The sequence below is a fragment of the Typopeltis vanoorti genome, chromosome 3 (assembly GCF_054136105.1).
Source record: "Typopeltis vanoorti isolate ZY-2024b chromosome 3, IOZ_Tvanoo_1.0, whole genome shotgun sequence".
Lineage (NCBI taxonomy): Eukaryota > Metazoa > Arthropoda > Arachnida > Uropygi > Thelyphonidae > Typopeltis > Typopeltis vanoorti.
In genome coordinates, this window is record NC_143551.1 from 62,278,332 (window position 1) to 62,297,007 (window position 18,676).

General features: G+C 37.5%; 1 protein-coding gene across 1 annotated transcript in view; it reads left to right on the forward strand.

The window, feature by feature from the left end:
* The window catches only part of LOC150108197 (BAI1-associated protein 3-like), a 709,720-nt gene that overhangs the window by 523,751 nt on the left and 167,293 nt on the right, over nt 1–18,676 (forward strand). The window contains exon 22 of the mRNA XM_090390426.1: nt 12,543–12,617. Coding sequence (XP_090246552.1) covers nt 12,543–12,617 — 75 coding nt within the window. The remainder of the gene's footprint in view (nt 1–12,542; nt 12,618–18,676) is intronic.

An 18,676-nucleotide genomic window follows, 5' to 3' on the forward strand; every position in this document is an offset into this window, starting at 1 on the left:
GCTTCTCCAACAACTTAACCACAACACCTGACACACAGATAGGCCTATAGTTTGATGCTTGAGTTTGATCACCTCCTTTATGAAGTGGCACAATCTTGCCCTCGTTCCACTCCTTAAGAACTTGACCAAGTGCAAGATTCATATTAAATAAATATGTCAAGGCAGGTGTCAACTCCCTGGCACATTCCTTCAGAATATGTGGTGATATATTATCAAGTCCCACAGCCTTATTTGCATCTAGTTTACTCAACTCCCCAAACACCTCTTGCTCACTTACAGTCAGTCTCTCTTCCCCATCATCAACTGCTCTCAATCTCTCCATGAAGTCACATTCACAAGTTTGAAAGATTTTTATGAACTGTTCATTGAGTATCTCCACCACTCATTCCGCAACAGCTGTCTTTATACCATTTTCTCTTATCAATGTTATACTTCGATAATCATTCTTTCTTTTGCTAGCTAAGTATCGAAAGAACTCCCTAGGAGTCTTTTTGGCTTCATTAGCAAACTGCTGTTCATACCTCTCTTTAGCTACTCTCACCAACCAAGTCACCCTCCTTGCCTGGTCTTTGTAGACCTCATGAAATTGGTTATTTCCACTTCTCTTTTGCTGCCTCCACAATGCCCTTTTTCTCTGTATCGCATGCTTAATCTCTTTATTCATCCATCTCACACCTACCTTATTTAACCCTCTCACACTTGGAATACATTTAGACATTGCATCTACTAGATAGTTTCTGAAAATCCCCACGCTACATTCATCTCTTTTCCAGCTAACTCTTCATTCCACGCTACACCTGCAAGCTGTCTCCTGAGCTCTTCATAATCACCCCCTTGTAGTTCCACATATACCCTTTTCTCACAGGGGTCCTCGCACTGCTAGCAACTACCCAGGTAATCACCTCATGGTCACTCTCACCAATTGGTGGATGATGATGATCACCTCATTTATAATTACATCCTCTGATGAGATGACCAAATCCAAGACCCTTAATTCTCGTGTGCCCTCTGTTACATACTGTCTGATGTAGTTATACCTCAAAAACTCAAGAAACTCATTTTCTTTACTTCCAGTTGGTATCTCCTCATTCCAGTCTATATTGCCATTATTAAAATCACCCATAATGATCACCCTTTTCTTATTTGCTTGGCTAATTTGATTATACACTTCACTATCACCACCATCCACATTACCTGATCTATAACAACATCCCACCAAGTATTTGATTCCATTCACCTCTATCTCACACCATACTACCTCAAAACCACTGGCACTGTTTCCATCTTGCATCTCTACTTCGTATGGACATAACTCTTTCTCTATCATCAATAGCACCCCCCCCTCCCTTTTTACCCCTTCTATCCTCACGAAACACATCATACCTTTCCATCTCTATTCCTGTCAGGATGTCATCCTCTTCCAACCATGTCTCACTTATTCCGACAATCTTTGGGTGAACAGACGCAATTAGTGCAACCATTTCATCTGCCTTGTTTCTTATACTTCTAGCATTGGTATACAAACACAACAGCTCATTTCTGGATCTACAGCTAGTTTCACTGATACCACTCACATGATGTGATCTCGCCATGTTTGACTGGGGCCATTTCCCTTTCTGCTTCTTCATTTTAGAACCCTTTTCAATTCCAACTGTTTCCTCTTGATCCCTAGTTATCCCATTCCTTTCCTGCCTACACATGCTCTCACTTCCTCTTGGAGCGGAGCATCCACCTTTCTCACGCTGTGTACCTGTCCACCCTGAGCCTCCCTGTTTCTCTGCTCCTCTTGCATACCCATTCTCTCATTTTCTATACTCATACCACTCGCTTCCCCATTCATATCCACCTCTTCAATCTCTCCTGTCTTACTCTCCTGCTCTTCCACATCACTCCCCTCTCAATCTGATTCATTCTCTCTATTCACTTCTCTACCTTCCAGCAGCAGTCTCTCCAAGCCACTCACACCATAACCACTCAAATGTAGTCCATCACTCCCATACAACTCACTTTATCCCTCAAACTCATTCCACACCTTAACAAACTGTACTCCCATCTTCTCACACATTTCAGCCAGCAATCATTCATAATCCTTGCTTTCTGCCTCATCTCACCACAGTCATACCTAGGCAACACACTGACTACCCTTCCTGTCACACTATTCTCTTTTATCCTTCCAAGCAGCCTACTGATATCCATTCTGACATGCTCTTTGTCCTCTCTCAAATCATTTGTACCAATTAATACTATTAACTCTTTTGCTCGCTCCCGCCTCATATCCAATGCCTCAATCACTCTACTCATTTTACATTATATACCGATTTTACTTGAGAAAGATAGTCAATACAAAATGCTTGTAGTTTAATTAACATTTTTTCATAAGTGTTTTATGTAATGTGGTAAAATATTAGAATGAATTGTTAAATTATTTGACCACCAGTATTGTACAAACAAAGAGAAAGCCCAGACAGGATTAAAATGTAGACCTGATAGCTAATGTCAGGCGTGAAGGTCAGTGAGTTATGTGGTTTTTCCTGCCACGACTCAGCGATTTCATGGGGAGGAACCCCTGGTAGAGCATTCGGCTAACTCAATCTGAAGAAGTTTCAAGGCTGTGAAGATAGAATAAAAAGGAGACAGGTGCTCGGCTCTCTGTTCCTGACTTGTTCCAGTGTCGCTTCGAAGAAAAATCCTGTGTCCAGCCGTTCCACGGATGGGTGAAGGATATCCCGCTAGCAGTATTTCGACGATGATAGGAGATTTTTAATGGCGGTGTTGGCCTGTTCGAGAAGTCCCATAGTGAAGTTCTTTAAGTGATCTCTGAGAATGCTGTATCGTCTTAGCCGTGGAATAGTGTCTGTTTGCAGTTCTAAAGGGAAAGAAAAAGATTACATCCGTGATCTCTGGGATCTTGAATGCTGAACTGGCTGAGGTTTCGAGTAAGACTAATGTAGAATTGTTGTGGATTGTGAACCTTAGAGCAAGGAATGTTGATTATATAGTTGTTAGCATATTGTTAAGTTATGAAGTTGGAAAACCGCACTTCTAAATTATTGTGAGAATGTTATCTGCAGAGTGATGAGCATTTGTTAATGTGAAGAGTTATTGTTAAGAGTTAAAGTTGGAATGGAGATTGAATATGAAGCTTAGCTAAGCATAATTCTGTTAATGATCTGAGTTAATTTAAGTTGAAGTGTGTATGAACTTACCACGTGTCTGACGTATATGTTAACGTACATGTTTTGTCTTTACCTTTAAGCAAAAGGCTAGAAATGCTGATTTAATTAACTTGAGAAACAGACATGTGCGTTGCATTGTTACTTAGCAGAATTGATAAGAGCCAGGTTAATTTTGATATGTGTGGGATCCTATTTCTTTTATTTTGTAATTACCTTGTCTTAGTATGAATAAATTGTTTTGTTTGTTAATAACTTGCCTGATTTCGACGTACCAATGCACTTCTCATAAAAATATAGAACCTGAGTGTCGTTAAAGTTAACCACGACTGACTAATTTTAAGTATCAAACGTTGCTTGAATTAGGATTGAATATTTGAGATACTTCCGCTGAATTTTTGAGTCAGAATTACTAACTCAAAAATTTCCGTCTGATATAGTTGAATTGTTCAAGTTTGTTATTGCATCAGGTTACTTCACCTGGAAAGGTCAAATTTACAAGCAAGAAGAAGGAACAACAATGGGATCTCCTTTATTACCAAATCTAGCAAACTTGTTTCTAGAACACCTTGAGAAAAAAATATTCACTTTTGAACCGAAACCAAAAATTTGGCTAAGATATGTAGATGACGTATTTGCAGTCTGGGATCATCCCGAACATGAATTACAACTGTTTCTAGATAAAATTGACCTTCTTCATCATCGCATCAACTTTACGTTAGAAAAAGAATCTCCACAGGGTATCTCCTTTTTGGATTTACACATTCAAAGAAAAGAAGACGGTTCCATCGCTACATCTGTCTTTCGCAAGCCTACATTCTCAGGTTGCTACATTCACAATTCTTCCGCTCATCATCCATCTCAGAAATCTGGCATTATTAAATCACTAGTTTCCAGAGCACACAAATTCTGCTCCTCTGAAGAATCTCTAAACCAAGAATTAGAAGTAATCAAAAATACAGCCATCCTAAATGGATATAATCCTAAAACAACTCAAAAAATCATCAGTCACTTTCCCACACATCAAATCAGACAAGAAGTAGTCCATAGGATTCCCATACCTTACGTCAAAGGCATCTCCGAACGTCTTTCTAAAATTATGAAGAAATACAATTTTGCCACTATTTACAAACCTATCAACCAAATTTACAACTTGTTACCTTCTCCTATGGATAAACTCTCAGCTTTGATGTTGCCTGGCATTTATGAGATTCCATGCTCACGCAAATTGTCTTACTTTGGACATCAAGGTAGATCAGTTCAGAAACGCATCTCAGAATATCAAGACCACATTCGTCTTTTTAAACCACAGAAATCTGGCCTCTCTCAACACGGAATTGAAAATCCAAGCCATAGAATCCATTGGGAAAAGTCTAAACTTTTACATAGATCTTTATATAAACATGAACGTTTATATAAAGAAAGTTCTGAAGCCCTACTACACAGACCAAATTTAAACCGCAACGATGTTCTTACTATTCCTAAAGTATGGGAAATTGTCATATAAAATTGTGTAAAATAATTATTATTAGTTTTTTTTTACTTCTGTAACACGTTACGCACGTTTAATGAAATTCTATTGTAATCATGCGCCCTAACTGTATGTTATTCCTATTATTGTTTAAACTACTGTACTGATGATGTCCTAAGATACTTAGGATGAAATATTTACAAGTAAATAATTTTCACTGTGGTTAATACATGCATTTCTTTTAATTATGATCTCACCACAGGTTTCATTATTTTTAAAAAAAAATTGTTAGTATAGTACCATGGTTGTTCAGTTCATTTTTTCAAATTCTTTTTTTTTTATGAGTTTATATGTACATTTTAGACTGATGAGATTATGAGCTGTGAATTTGAGATGGAGGACCTTGGAGTGATATCGTCTTGTCGTCTGAATCTCACTGTCAGTGAGATTCAGACGACATGTTGCAGAGGTAAGCAAAATATCACCAAAATTATTTGAATGTAGCAAACCATACTGACAATCAGTGATAAGGAAGTTAATGTCTCTCTCTTTATAAGGCATTTCTTGGGAATGGAGAAGTGGCAAGGAGGATTTAGAGAATGATGGCCAAGGTGGTGACAGGTATGTGGGATGTTTGCTATGAGCATAAAACAAAGTTTTGTGGTTTTCAAAATTTAGTTTTTAGACAGAAAAGAGGATATGTGATAGAAACATACAAGTCTAAGGAGATTTTATATGATAGATATACAAGAAATTGTCCAATACCTGGCGGTACGTGACAAGAAAGAGAGAGAGAGAGAAAGAGAGAGAGAGAGAAGAAGTCAATCCTGATAATTGAGTAAGAGAATGTGGTAGAGGTAACCATGCATGCACTGGTAGTGAATGAATTTAAGGAGATGCGTAATAGACATATCATGTGAATAATGGTTAGTGTGGGAATCCTATCGTGAGTCAGAACTTCACAAAGATTCCTTAATAATAACAATAAAGCAAATAAAAGGAAGATGTCTTAGTGGGAGCTTTACTATTAATAAAATCTTTATAGAATCTACAGTCTCGTAATAAGAATTCTCACTCACCCATCATGCTGGGATCATATTGAACATTAAACTCATTCTTACTCTCAGCATTCACATTAAGTTGACAGTGAGTCATATGGCAATCACATGCCACTCTATCTGTAAATAATCTACTCCCACACTCCTTTCTTCACTATACTCATATATAACTTATAGGAATGCCATTTTGATCCTCTCTCACTCTCATTCTTTATTATTATTATTCCTGACACCTCCACGGAGTCCGAAGACTTATCGCAGGAGGACATCCACTATTACAACTGTCTCAACCACTACACCGAACCTCTACTACGAATCATCTCCATCAACGCCATCTACCTCCACCACCACCACCACAGCTAGTATTTTTTGTCTGTAAATTGCGTGTGTTCTGAAGGGTCGATTTGTCTGCATGTGGGATGAAAAACCCGAGTTTCTGGGAGAAAAAAACCCTGCTACCTCCGTATGAGATCGGCTAACTCATCTTCGATTGAAAATCATCCAGATAAAGATTCCTCCTGTCGTGACGAGAATCAAACTTAGGCCTATTTCAATCGAAGGCGCAATGTACTGTCGTTCATCCAATTGCGCTATGGAGGTGCTTATTCCATCACTCTCCAAAGGTATTAATCACCACATCTCACTTCTTCAACTCCACAACTCGTTATATAAATCACCTCCATTGTAATCCTCATCGCACAAAACTAGGTGAATAAATTAGCACACAACACCTATGTGTGGTCTGCTGAAATCACTGTGCAGAGATACCACCCACTTATTTTTACTTATCAGTGTCTTTCTAATCATACCAGCAATTCACTATATAGTTGAACTTCACATGTTTAGGATTTAGTGTTGGATGGAGTTCATGTCAGAGGATTCAAACTATTTACTATTTCCAGTGTTTCATCTGTCACACAAACTTCTTCAAGGAGTACAATATAACAGAACAAAGTGAAAGTCAAACTCAAAAATGGGAATACTGGATGAATCTAGTACCAACTGAGAGCTTGTGCAATATTTTTTCTAACAGTGAGTAATTTACTCCCTGTTATCATAATTCTAAGCGTATGAGTGATTTCTTTTGCCCTTTTGTCCTGAATACAACTAGCGAGACTGTATCTATTATTCAGCTATCCATTAAGGATAACTGAATAATAGAAACAACATTCCTCTCACCATAGGAATATCAATTAATTGGAGATATCCAGCGAATACATTTGTCAAGTTCATTTGCGTATTTATTCCAGTCAGCCTTTTTAAAATTCCAGCGTAGGATAGGCTTTGATCTTACAACTGGAATGGAAATGCCAATGTCAATTAATACCAGTCTATGTTGACTATGAGGAAAGTCGGTTAAGACCCTTCTCAGATTTTGCATAGGGTAACCTGAATTATTTTTGTTCACAAGACATAAGGGTTATAGTCTCTTTTCCAGGCTGCAGATCTAAAAGTGCCTTTGTCTTTGGCATCAAAGACTAAGTGAAGATTATTTAGTTCCATCCAATCAACAATTTTTTTGCCACATTCATTGTTTCGAGCATAATTCCACTGTTCATGGTGACTATTAAAGTCCCCAATATAAATTGCAAGATGTTCAGCAATAGGAATAATTTTTTCCGGCCAAGGTGATCCAGGTGGCTTATAAATATTTGTAATTGTAATATCTTGAACTTTTATCACTACTGTATGTATGTTTTCTACATTATTTTGAGATAGAAGAAAAACTTCTTTAGGACGATTTCGCACATACATTGCTATTTCATATACTTCATGATAAGTTGCACCAATAGCACCTGTAACTTGGAATGCGACCTCTTTTAAGGAGCTGTTCAGGATCAGCAGCACGTGTTTCATGGACAGCAATCACATCAACATTATTAGTTAACAATAATTTCGATAAATAATCACACATTTGGCTTTGCTAATAGATTCAATATTTAATTGACGCTCAGCATACTGTCTCTTAAACACACTCAAACTCCTTGCAGACACCACACTCTCAGGCAAGGTATTCCAATCATTTACAACTCTGCATGAAAAAAACCTGCCTCTCACTCCTCTACTCACACCCTCTTTATACAGTTTCCATGGATGACCTCTGGTTCTCCCCCGATCTCCCACTATTTTCTGTAGAACTTCTCCAGCATTGATCCTATAACAACCTCTTACCAACTTGTAGGGCTCTATCATATCTCCCCCTCTTCCTCCTATCTACCAGACTCTGAAAATTACATATTCTCAATCTTTCCTCATACTCGACATTCCAGAGGGCAGAAACTACCTCAGTCAATCACCTTTGGACCCTTTCCAACATCTCTTCATCCTTCTGAAAACCAGGTGACCAAATCTGGGCACAATAGTCCATGTGTGGCCTAATCAAAGCCTTATACAACGGAACAAGAATTTCCCTACTTCTACATGTCAGTGTTCTCTGCATCATTCCCAGAAGCCTTTGTGTTGTCTTCACAATTTTGGCAATGTGTCAACTAAATTTCAGAACCTTATCCCCTATCACCCCCCAGATCTCTTATTTCCTCCACCTCCAACAATATATCCTCACCAAGCATAAATTCTGCATTCCATCTTTGTTTTCCAAATTTTAAAACCTTACATTTTGCAACATAGAACTCACATCCCCATTTCCATGCCCAATCACTCAATTTATCCAAGTCTTCTTGTAAGCCACAACATCTTCACTACTCTTCATGGTTCGTCCCAAATTCAGTTGTTTGCATCATCTGCAAACAACTGAATATCTCCGTCCAAATCTTCACCAGTGTCATTAATATACAAGTTAAACAGAAATGGCCCTAAAACACACCCCTGAGGCACTCCACTAGTGACTTTCCTTTTCCTGGATATCGCTCCCCCAATACACAACTTGTTGATACCTATCAGATAGCAAGTCTCCAATCCAATGCACTAATCTAATATCCAACCCCATCTGGTCTAGTTTGACTGTCAACTTATCATGAGGTACTCTATCAAAAGCCTTTGCGAAATCCAAATATATTACTGTGTATCATTTTTCTCTGTCCAAGGAAGCAGTCACTTTATTGTAATAAGTAAGTAGATTACTAAAACATGACCTCCCTTTAGCAGATCCATGCTGTTCTTCAAAGATAATACCATTGTTCTCAACCCAACTCTGGATCCTAGTTCTCACAAGCTTCTCCAACAACTTAACCACAACACCTGACACACAAATAGGCCTATAGTTTGATGCTTGACTTTGATCACCTCCTTTATGAAGTGGCACAACCTTGCCCTGCTTCCACACCTTAGGAATTTGACCAAGTGCAAGATTCATATTAAATAAATATGTCAAGGCAGGTGTCAACTCCCTTGCACATTCCTTCAGAATATGCAGTGATATATTATCAAGTCCCACAGCCTTATTTGCATCTAGTTTACTCAACTCTCCATACACTTCTTGCTCACATCAACTGCTCTCAATCCCTCCATGAAGTCACATTCAGAAGATTTAAAGAGACCTTTATGAACTGCTCATTAAGTATCTCCACCACATATTCCGCAACAGCTGTCTTTATACCATTTTGTCCAATCAATGTCATCCTTCCATAATCATTCTTTCTTTTGCTGGCTACATATCGAAAGAACTCCTTGGGATACTTTTTGGCTTCATTAGCTAACTGCTGTTCATACCTCTTTTTAGCTACCCTCACCAACCAAGTCACCCTCCTTGCTTGGTCTTTGTAGACCTCATGGAATTGGTTATTTCCACTTCTCTTATGCTGCCTTCACAATGCCCTTTTTCTCTGTATCGCATGCTTAATATCTTTATTCATCCATCTCACACCCACCTTATTTAACCTTCTCACCCTTGGAATACATTTACACATTGCATCTACTAAACAGTTTTTGAAAATCCCCCAAGCTGCATTGATCTCTTTTCCAGCTAACTCCTTATTCCATGCTACACCTGAAAGCTGTCTCCTGATCTCTTCATAATCATCCCCTTGTAGTTCCACATGTACCCTTTTCTCACAGAGGTCCTTACACTGGTGGCAGCCACCCAGGTAATCACCTCATGGTCACTCTCACCAATTGGTGGATGATTTGAAACCTCATTTATAATTACATCCTCTGATGAGATGGCCAAATCCATGATCCTCAATCCTCGTGTGCCCTCTGTTACATACTGTCTGTGGTAGTTATCCCTCAAAAACTCAAGAAACTCATTTTCTTTACTTTCAGTTGCTATCTAATCATTCGAGTCTATATTGCCATAATTAAAATCACCCATAATGATCACCCTTTTCTTATTTACTTGGCTAATTTGATTGTACATTTCATTATCACCACCATCCACATTACCTGGTCTATAACAACATCCCACCAAGTATTTGATTCCATTCACCTCTGTCTCACACCATATTGCCTCAAAACCACTGGCACTATTTCCTCTTGCATCTCTAGTTTGTATGGACGTAAGGACATAACTCTTTCTCTATCATCAATAGCACTCCCCCCCCTTTTTTTACCCCTTGTATTCTCATGAAACACATCATACCCTTCCATCTCTATTCCTGTCAGGATGTCATCCTCTTCCAACCATGTCTCACTTGTTCTGACAATCTTTGGGTGAACAGATGCAATTAGTGCAACCATTTTATCTGCCTTGTTTCTTATACTTCTAACATTTGTATACAAATACAACAGCTCACTTTTGATCTACAGCTAGTTCCACTGATACCACTCACTCGATGTAATCTCTCCATGTTAGCCTGGGGCCATTTCCCTTTCTGCTTCTTCATTTTAAAACCCTTTTGAATTCCAGCTGTTTCTTCTTAATCCCTGGTCATCCCATTCCATTCCTGCCTACACATGCTCTCACCTCCTCTTGGAGCATCCACCTTTCTCACGCTGTGTACCCCTGTCCACCCTGAGCCTCCCCGTTTCTCTGCTCCTCTTGCACACTCATTCTCTCATTTTCTATACTCATACCACTCACTTCCCCCATTCATGATAGTAAATTGTATCTGAGAGATACTGCGAACTCTGATGTCAGTATAGTATTGGTTTAGTTGTTTTATTTTCTTTGTTTCTTTGTTCAATAATTTCTCAGTTGTAACTGAAAATAAATAAACCATCGTGTTTTCTTTTTTAAAGTTTTGTTTTATCGCAACTTAGCACATACTAATAATGAACGTATCTCTCAGATACACGTGACCTAAGCTGCAATTTTTTTGACAGTGACCTCTGCAGGGTTAATTGAAACCAAAATAAAGACAGTCATTGGCTTTCTATATAATGAAATCTCTAAGTGATGAAAAAACACATTAGTAGCAAATCCCTGTAACAAATATCTTCCATTTCTAATTATCTATGATATTCTCAGTGAAATCGTTACCAACAATGCAACAGTTGCATTGCAACATGCACATGTAAACAAGTGCTGTTCACTGGATATTCAAAGGTTATACAAACAATTATCGTAACAAATAATGAACAAGAGGAATCTGATTATTGAAGTTGATCCAACTTTGAGGAAAAAATTCTTGAAAACCAGTGTTAAAATTCTGTGGAGAATGTGCCACTGTACAGACTACATAAGTGTTCTGAGCTGCTTTAACTTCAATAAGTTTCACCACCACACATGTCATGCTAGGGGAAAAACCACTTGTTTATTCTTCTGTAAGGAACACAAGCTTAGTGAGTGCCCCATGAAATAAGTCAAAGATGAACTGTATAAACTGTCACAATCATGACAAGCATGCCAAAACCAAAAACTTAGCTACTACAGACAGCATTCAAAATACTGATTATGTTTCCATAATCAATAATAATAAATTTATTAGAATACATTAGAATACATAGGATACATTATTATTATTTGACACCTCCAGGGAGTCCTAAGACTCATCGAGGGAGAGCACCTACTTTACAACTCTCTGTCTCCACTACTCAACCTTATCCACAAACTGCCTCATCTACCACTGCCATCTACTGTCCACCAGCACCACTATTCTTTTTACAGACAATCACAAACATCCATGTCCAATGCGGAATTCAAACCCACAGCCTTTTGGCTAGAGAACGGATACGCTACCCACTTTGCCAACCAGGCCGGCATTAGAAAAAAGGTCCAGAAATAATTGACTAAGACAATAACTGATCTTAGGAATATGGGATACAAAGACAGATTGAGGGAATGCAATTTACCAAGCCTTATGCTTAGTTGGAGAGGAGATAAGATTGAAACATTTAAGTAAAGGGATTGTTACTAAGTTAGTGTGGAAGAAATTTTTCATAGAATGGGAGAGGGGTAGAATAAAAAGTCATCCCTGGAAACTATATAAGAAAGGTATGAGAAGTGAATAAGGAGTAAGTTCACTAATCACTAAGAGTAATTAGTGAGTGGAATGCAGTGCCTCACAGTGTGGTTAAACAGGCATATTGAATTAGTTAAAGGAAACTTGGATGAGCTTTGTGTGTAATAGTGTGTACCTCCCACAGTGAATCTTTTTTTTACTCCATTGAGATCTGGTATTAATAATAATAATAAGAAGAAGATGAATCAGCCTCCAGAATACTCTTCAGTGTAGAAAAATAATGAAAGTCTGCAGTAACCTGCTTCTGTTCATACCAGTCATCTCATCTTCCTAGTAATTCCCTAAATTTCTCTTTTGTTTCTCAGTTGAAAAGGTGTTATGTAATAATAATAATAGTTGTATAGTATATTAATTTGCTTTGATAAATTAATCCAATACATGAAATTAAATTTCATTGCTTCAGATTTTACATCATTTTGTATACAGAAATGTTCATATTTATTATCAGAATTATAATATCTAAGCATTGCATTTTTTTCAGATTAGAGAATTCTGGAGGCAGCTTGGGTGGCCAGATGTAGTTACTTCCTATCCTTTTGTTATACAAATTATAGAGGTAAGTTAGTTTTTTCACACATTTGTTATAAGTGCAAAGCATATCAAGCAATTTCAGCAGTTATCACTCAAGAGTCATTGTGTGCTTTGCATTTTGCAAGTTACCTATTCTATTTACTATGTATTAATATATATGTAGTGCAGTGTTTCTCAAACTTCAGATATCCGTGTACCCCTTCTTAAATCTTCATTATTACCAAATACCCCCTTATCAAAATAATAATAATAAGTAATAAATAAATAAAAAAATAAAGTATATTTCATTATAAAGGTCTATTTTATTTGAATTTAGATGCACATGTAAACAAAAAAAAAAGATTTATTTTTAATAGAACAAAATTTATAAAGATACTATAAATTTTTACTTAAATTTAAATAATTTATCATCAATGAGAGGAGTGAAATTGCTTATGTGGAATAAAATTTTAGCAAAACATGGCTCTATAGTTGTTACAACAATGTTATGTTACAACAAATTTGTAATATCATCAAATAATGAATCACATTGATTAATACCTGCTTAACTGTCTTAATTACATCTACTAATGATTCATATAATTACTTTTTATCAGTTGCTATCATGCACTCTTCGCATTGCTGTAGGCTTGCAATGTATGTTCATATACGAAGATTCACGAGGGATTGCCTGTGAATTTGCAAACTATTCAAATGAAGCAGTTATCACAGTTTGAGTAGGAGAATTCATACATAATATATAATTTATTAAGAAATATGTATATTTAAAATCTTTTATTTTTTAATAATGATTCCATGCGTTATTGATGCCTAGCTGAAAATTGGCATGTAACCCCCAAAGACCTTTCGCATACCCCTGGAGCATGCCTACCATGCTTTGAGAAAAAACACTAATGTAATGAATACATGGTAAACTCTTATAATGTGATTGTTTTGTTATTTTTTTTATCATTATCGTCATTCTCTTTGTGGAATTAACCTGGTATGACCTGTTCTGATATCAGAAAGTGTCAGTCAGTCACCTCAAAGAGTGGTTAAAGTCTACTTTTCTGACTGTTCATCTTGAAGTATTTGTTTAGGAAATTGTTTGGTTTGCGTTCTTTTATTCTGTCCATCCGGTTACGTATGTATTATTTTTCTTTATGATCAATATGCGTTTGCCAGAGGGTGAAGTTATAGTTGGATGTGTTACGAGGTAGCAGCAAAAAAAAGATAAGTTTTCATTATAACGTATTAGAGTTTTACTTTAAATTTATTGGTAATCTAATCTACACAGAACATATAGTTATGTGGGTAGTTTGCACTTGGGGAATTTGTACTAAATAATGTTTTACTATAGTTTTTTTTTAAGGTTCTTCAATAGCCTCCAGAACATTTTGCCAACTTCCTAAGATTCATTTTCTATTTTTTTTACCAAACTCTTCCCATGACTTTTGTTTAGCTACTTTTGCACATAGCTTAGCTCGCTTACATTTTTCTTTGGATTCTTTTAGGGCATTTTCTGACTTATTTGTTAGGAACATTTGGTATGTTTTCTTCTTTTCCAGGATTGCTTCTTGAACTTCTTGTGTCCACCATGGTTTGCTTATTTTTTATCCTTGCAGACAACTTAACCTCATATCTCCTTAGCTGAATCCATTAATGTCTTCTTTAGAGTTTGCCATTTAGACTACAAGGTTTGGTTCTTGTTATATTTGTTACATTTTTTCTTCAGTAATATTTGTATTGTAAAGTCTACAATTTACTTGTAAAAGCTGCTCAACTTAAATTCTTTTCAAAACTTTCTTACATTTTTTTTTTTTTCAATTTGATATCCATTTTTATTCTGCTTAGTACGAAGTAATGGTCCCTTCCAATTTCAAATCCTCTGTACACTCTTGTATCCTGAACAAGTATTAAGATATCACTATCAACAATGACGTAGTCAATGAGACAAAATGGAAAGAACTTTGTTATTTAAAAATTAACATAACAGATCTTGGCAGTGTTACATCAGAAATGGGTGAATACCAACTGAGAGAGAGAGATGAGTAGTGTGATTGAGAATATAAAAGTAGGGCATGTAGGTTTGAAAGATAGTGTAGTTTTGGTAAATGGTGTTGACTGCGAGGATGAATATCAAGTGGTAGTAAGTAGCTTGCAGAGAGAGAGATATGGTGAAAGAGAAGTGGAAGGTATCAGGAATGAGTTAAGAAGCATGAAAGAAACAATTAGGAGATGGGAATGTGAAGCAAATCAGAAAAGGAGTGAGAGAATTATGGGAATGATAGAAGGGGAGAGAATAGGTGAACCAGTGAAAGAGAGGAAATGATAGAATGGCATGACATTGCAGGAACCAGGGATCAAGAGCTGACAGGATGGCAGGTAAGTGGGAGAACAAGGAGAGAAAGTGTCAGAGGAGAGAGAGAGAGAGAGAGCGATGCTGGTGAGCAAGGAAGAAACAGAGTTCTAAGAGGTGTGATATATGGAGACTAGATGATTCATAGTGTGTAAGATAGAACGAAAGGAGAGTTTGCCTGGAGGAATGACAGATAATGTGACTATGGCAATTAAGTAAGGTGAAAGGTGAATGAGATGATTGTGATGGTGGGCACGAATGACTTGAGAGGCAGTGTAAATTGGATGACAAAAGATCTAAGGTTTGTGCTTAAGGTTGTACGGAAGAAGACAGAGAGAGGGAAGATAGTGAGTGTATTGCTCAGGTATGATAATGCACAGCTGTGGAGAAGAGCATGTAATGAATAGTATGATAACCAGAATGTATCAAAAGAAAGGATTGGATTATGTGGATGCATGGAGGGCATTTGAGGTTATGTGAGATGTGAGTGACAGTTTGTATTTGGACGAAGGATGTAGGCATCTGTAGGCAATGTTGTTCTCCAAACAAGTCAATATGTCAATACAGGGAAACTAGAAATTATCATGGTGGATGGCAGTGGGGGAAGGGGATATATCATGTAATGCTGAATCCACTGGAGTCTGGAGGGAGCATAATGATAGGTATAGAAACAGTGCCTTGATGATTCTTTGTACAAATGCAAGGAGTATCTGGGAATAAAGTAGATGAATTGGTGGCACTGATAGTCTCAGCCTTTCCAAAGATTATTGGGATCTCTAAGACATGGTTGACGTAAGATGATATACTGACAGGAATAGAAGTAGCAAGGTATAGCATTTTTTGGCAGGGTAGGAAGGGCAAATGCAGTGCTGAGTAATGTTTATGATAAGTGATGAGTTGTGTCCTCTCAGAGTGGAGGATTTGAAGGGTAATGGCACTAATGGTTTTGAGAGCATAGTATGAGGTGGAGATTGGCTGAACAGGATATTTAGTGGGGTTTTGCTATAAGCCAAGAAGTATAGAGGGTGAAGAGCAGGATATGATTAGGCAGAGCTTGATGAATGCAAAATGAATTATTGTGATGTGAGATTTTAACTACAGCAGTATAAATTGGGAAGAGGAAACTGCATGTAGTAGTAAGGGAATGGAATTTCTGGAATTTTTGAGGGGAAAATATCTTAGGCAACATGTAATAAAAGAAACATGAAGTTCAAGAGTTTTGGATTTGGTCATAGCATCAGAAGATCTGATTATAACTGAGATGGTATCTCTGTTCCCAGTTGGAGAGAGTGATCATGTGGTTTTGCCTTGGAAGATGAATATACATGCAGGGGTATCAAAGAGAAAGGAATATGTGTGGAATTATAAGGCAGGTGATTGTAATAATCTTAGAAATCAGCTTCGGGCAGTTCCATGGGTCCAGAGAGAAGATGCATGAAGAATAACGTAGCCCCCCCCCCCTTATCCGTGGTCAATCATAGTCCTAAAATATTAAATGGAAAATTCCAGAAGTAAACAATTTATAATTACATCAGCAAATATTACGAAGCCAAATGTTTGTAGAAACTATGAAATCATAAATTGACATGTTACAAGAATACAATCCTCGGCATCCTCGAGTTGCCTTTAGCTACTAAGTCAAGTAGGTAGTGCAAACTAAGGCAACTTGGAGATGACAAGGATTGTATTCTCGTAAGCTCTCAGGTCAACTTACGAAACTTTCATAGTTTCTACAAACCTCAGCTTTCAAATAATGTTGGATCTAATATCCACTTTGCCTATGTAATTTTACATTACTGAAATGAAGCCGTATGGCTCTTTCTTTTAGTAATAGACAAATCGGCTGATCCCAGAGATAGTCCAACACCAGGGCAACTCATTGTAAAGGTGGAGAATGCCACATGCACCTTGCAGCCTTTTGGAAATCAGGAATATCAGGAATTGTGTACCGTTCAGAGTAGTTCTCGGTTATCAGATCGACTGTCGCGGTATCGCAGTGCTTGTATTCAAGTAACCCTTATTTTACTTAATAATGGATGGTCCCAAAGCACAAGAGTAGCGATGCTGGTAATTTGGATATGCCAAAGAGAAGCCGTAAAGTGTTTCCTTTTAAGTGAAGAAGATGAAAGTTCTCGACTTCATAAAATAATAAATAAATAAAAAAAAAATAATAATAGAAATATATGCTGAGGTTGCTGAGATTCCATTCATATTCAGATAACTTTTATTACAGTATGTTGTTATAATTGTTCTATTTTATTATTAGTTATTGTTGTTGATCTCTTACTATAGCTAATTTATAAATTAAACTTTATCATAGGTATGTATAGGAAAAAACATAGTATATATCATAGGTATGTATAGGAAAAAATATAGTATATATATATAGGGTTCGGTACTATCTGCGGTTTCAGGTAACCACAGGATGCCTTGTAATGTATCTACTGCGGATAAGGGGTGGGGGACTACTGTATTAGACTCAGACCAGGAGGAGTGACTAGTATGGTAAGAAAGGCAAAACTGGAATATGAGAAGAGATTAACCCTGAGATCCAAAGAAAATCCTACAAAATTCTTTCATTATGTTTCAGAATAAGAGGAATGTAAATTAAATTACACTTTAATAAATATTTCTGATATTTCGGCAACTTCACGTTGCCATTTTCAAAAGGAACTTACGAAAAAAAGGCACGTGCACGTAGGCAATACAACACAGTAACGCTTTGACGGCTCCTCCTTATTCACAAATGACCCACTCAAGGAAACTTTAGAGCTAATCCAAGCTAAATTTTCTCCCGATATCTCAGCCCTATTTCAGTTCACAATGAACTCAGGCTATTTTGTTTGGCAGGGAAAATTCTACAAACAAATAGAGGGGACAGCCATGGGTTCACCACTCTCCTACCCTTGGCCAATTTCTTTATGGAGACCTTTGAAGAAAAAGCCTTAGCCTCTGCCCCACAAAAACCAACCATATGGCTTCACTACATTGCTGATGTGTTCGCTATTTGGCCACATCGCTCTGAAACACTCCTCTCCTTCTTAACACACTTAAACAACCAACACCCTAGAATCAAGTTCACCCTGGAAAAAGAGGAAAACAACAGCCTCCCTTTCCTAGACACACTAGTCACCCACCAGCCTGATGGAACCTTGGTGTTTTCTCAGTTTATAGAAAATCCACCCATACATTCACCAACAATTCCCCCCCTCCTCACAACAATATGGAGTGGTGAAAACACTATACAACAGGGCTAAACTAATCTGTTCTAATGACATGGCCCTAAACACTGAACTAAATCACATCCTCAACACTTTCTCAGCCAATGGCTATCCCCCAAAAAAATCCAAAAAATATTAAAACCTACAAACCACAGCCCCCCCCCCTCCCCCTCCCCCTCCACAAGGATTACTCTAAATCCATCACCATTCCCTACATCCGAGGCACCTCGGAAAAAATTACCAAAATCTTAAAAAAACATGACCTGACCTCCTGTTACAGACCATACAGAAAATTGGCATCCCTTATCCGCTCCACCAAAGACCAACCACTTCCCCTATACCTACCTGGTGTATACCAGGTCCCTTGCAGTTGTAAACTGTCTTACTTTGGCCAAACAGGCAGGACAGCGAATATCAGAATTTCTGAACACAAGGACTACATCTGTTTTCACAAGTACAGCCATTGCTTGCAGACCATGCTCTGGATACACGCCACAGAATATGGTGGAAGAAAGCTACAGTAAT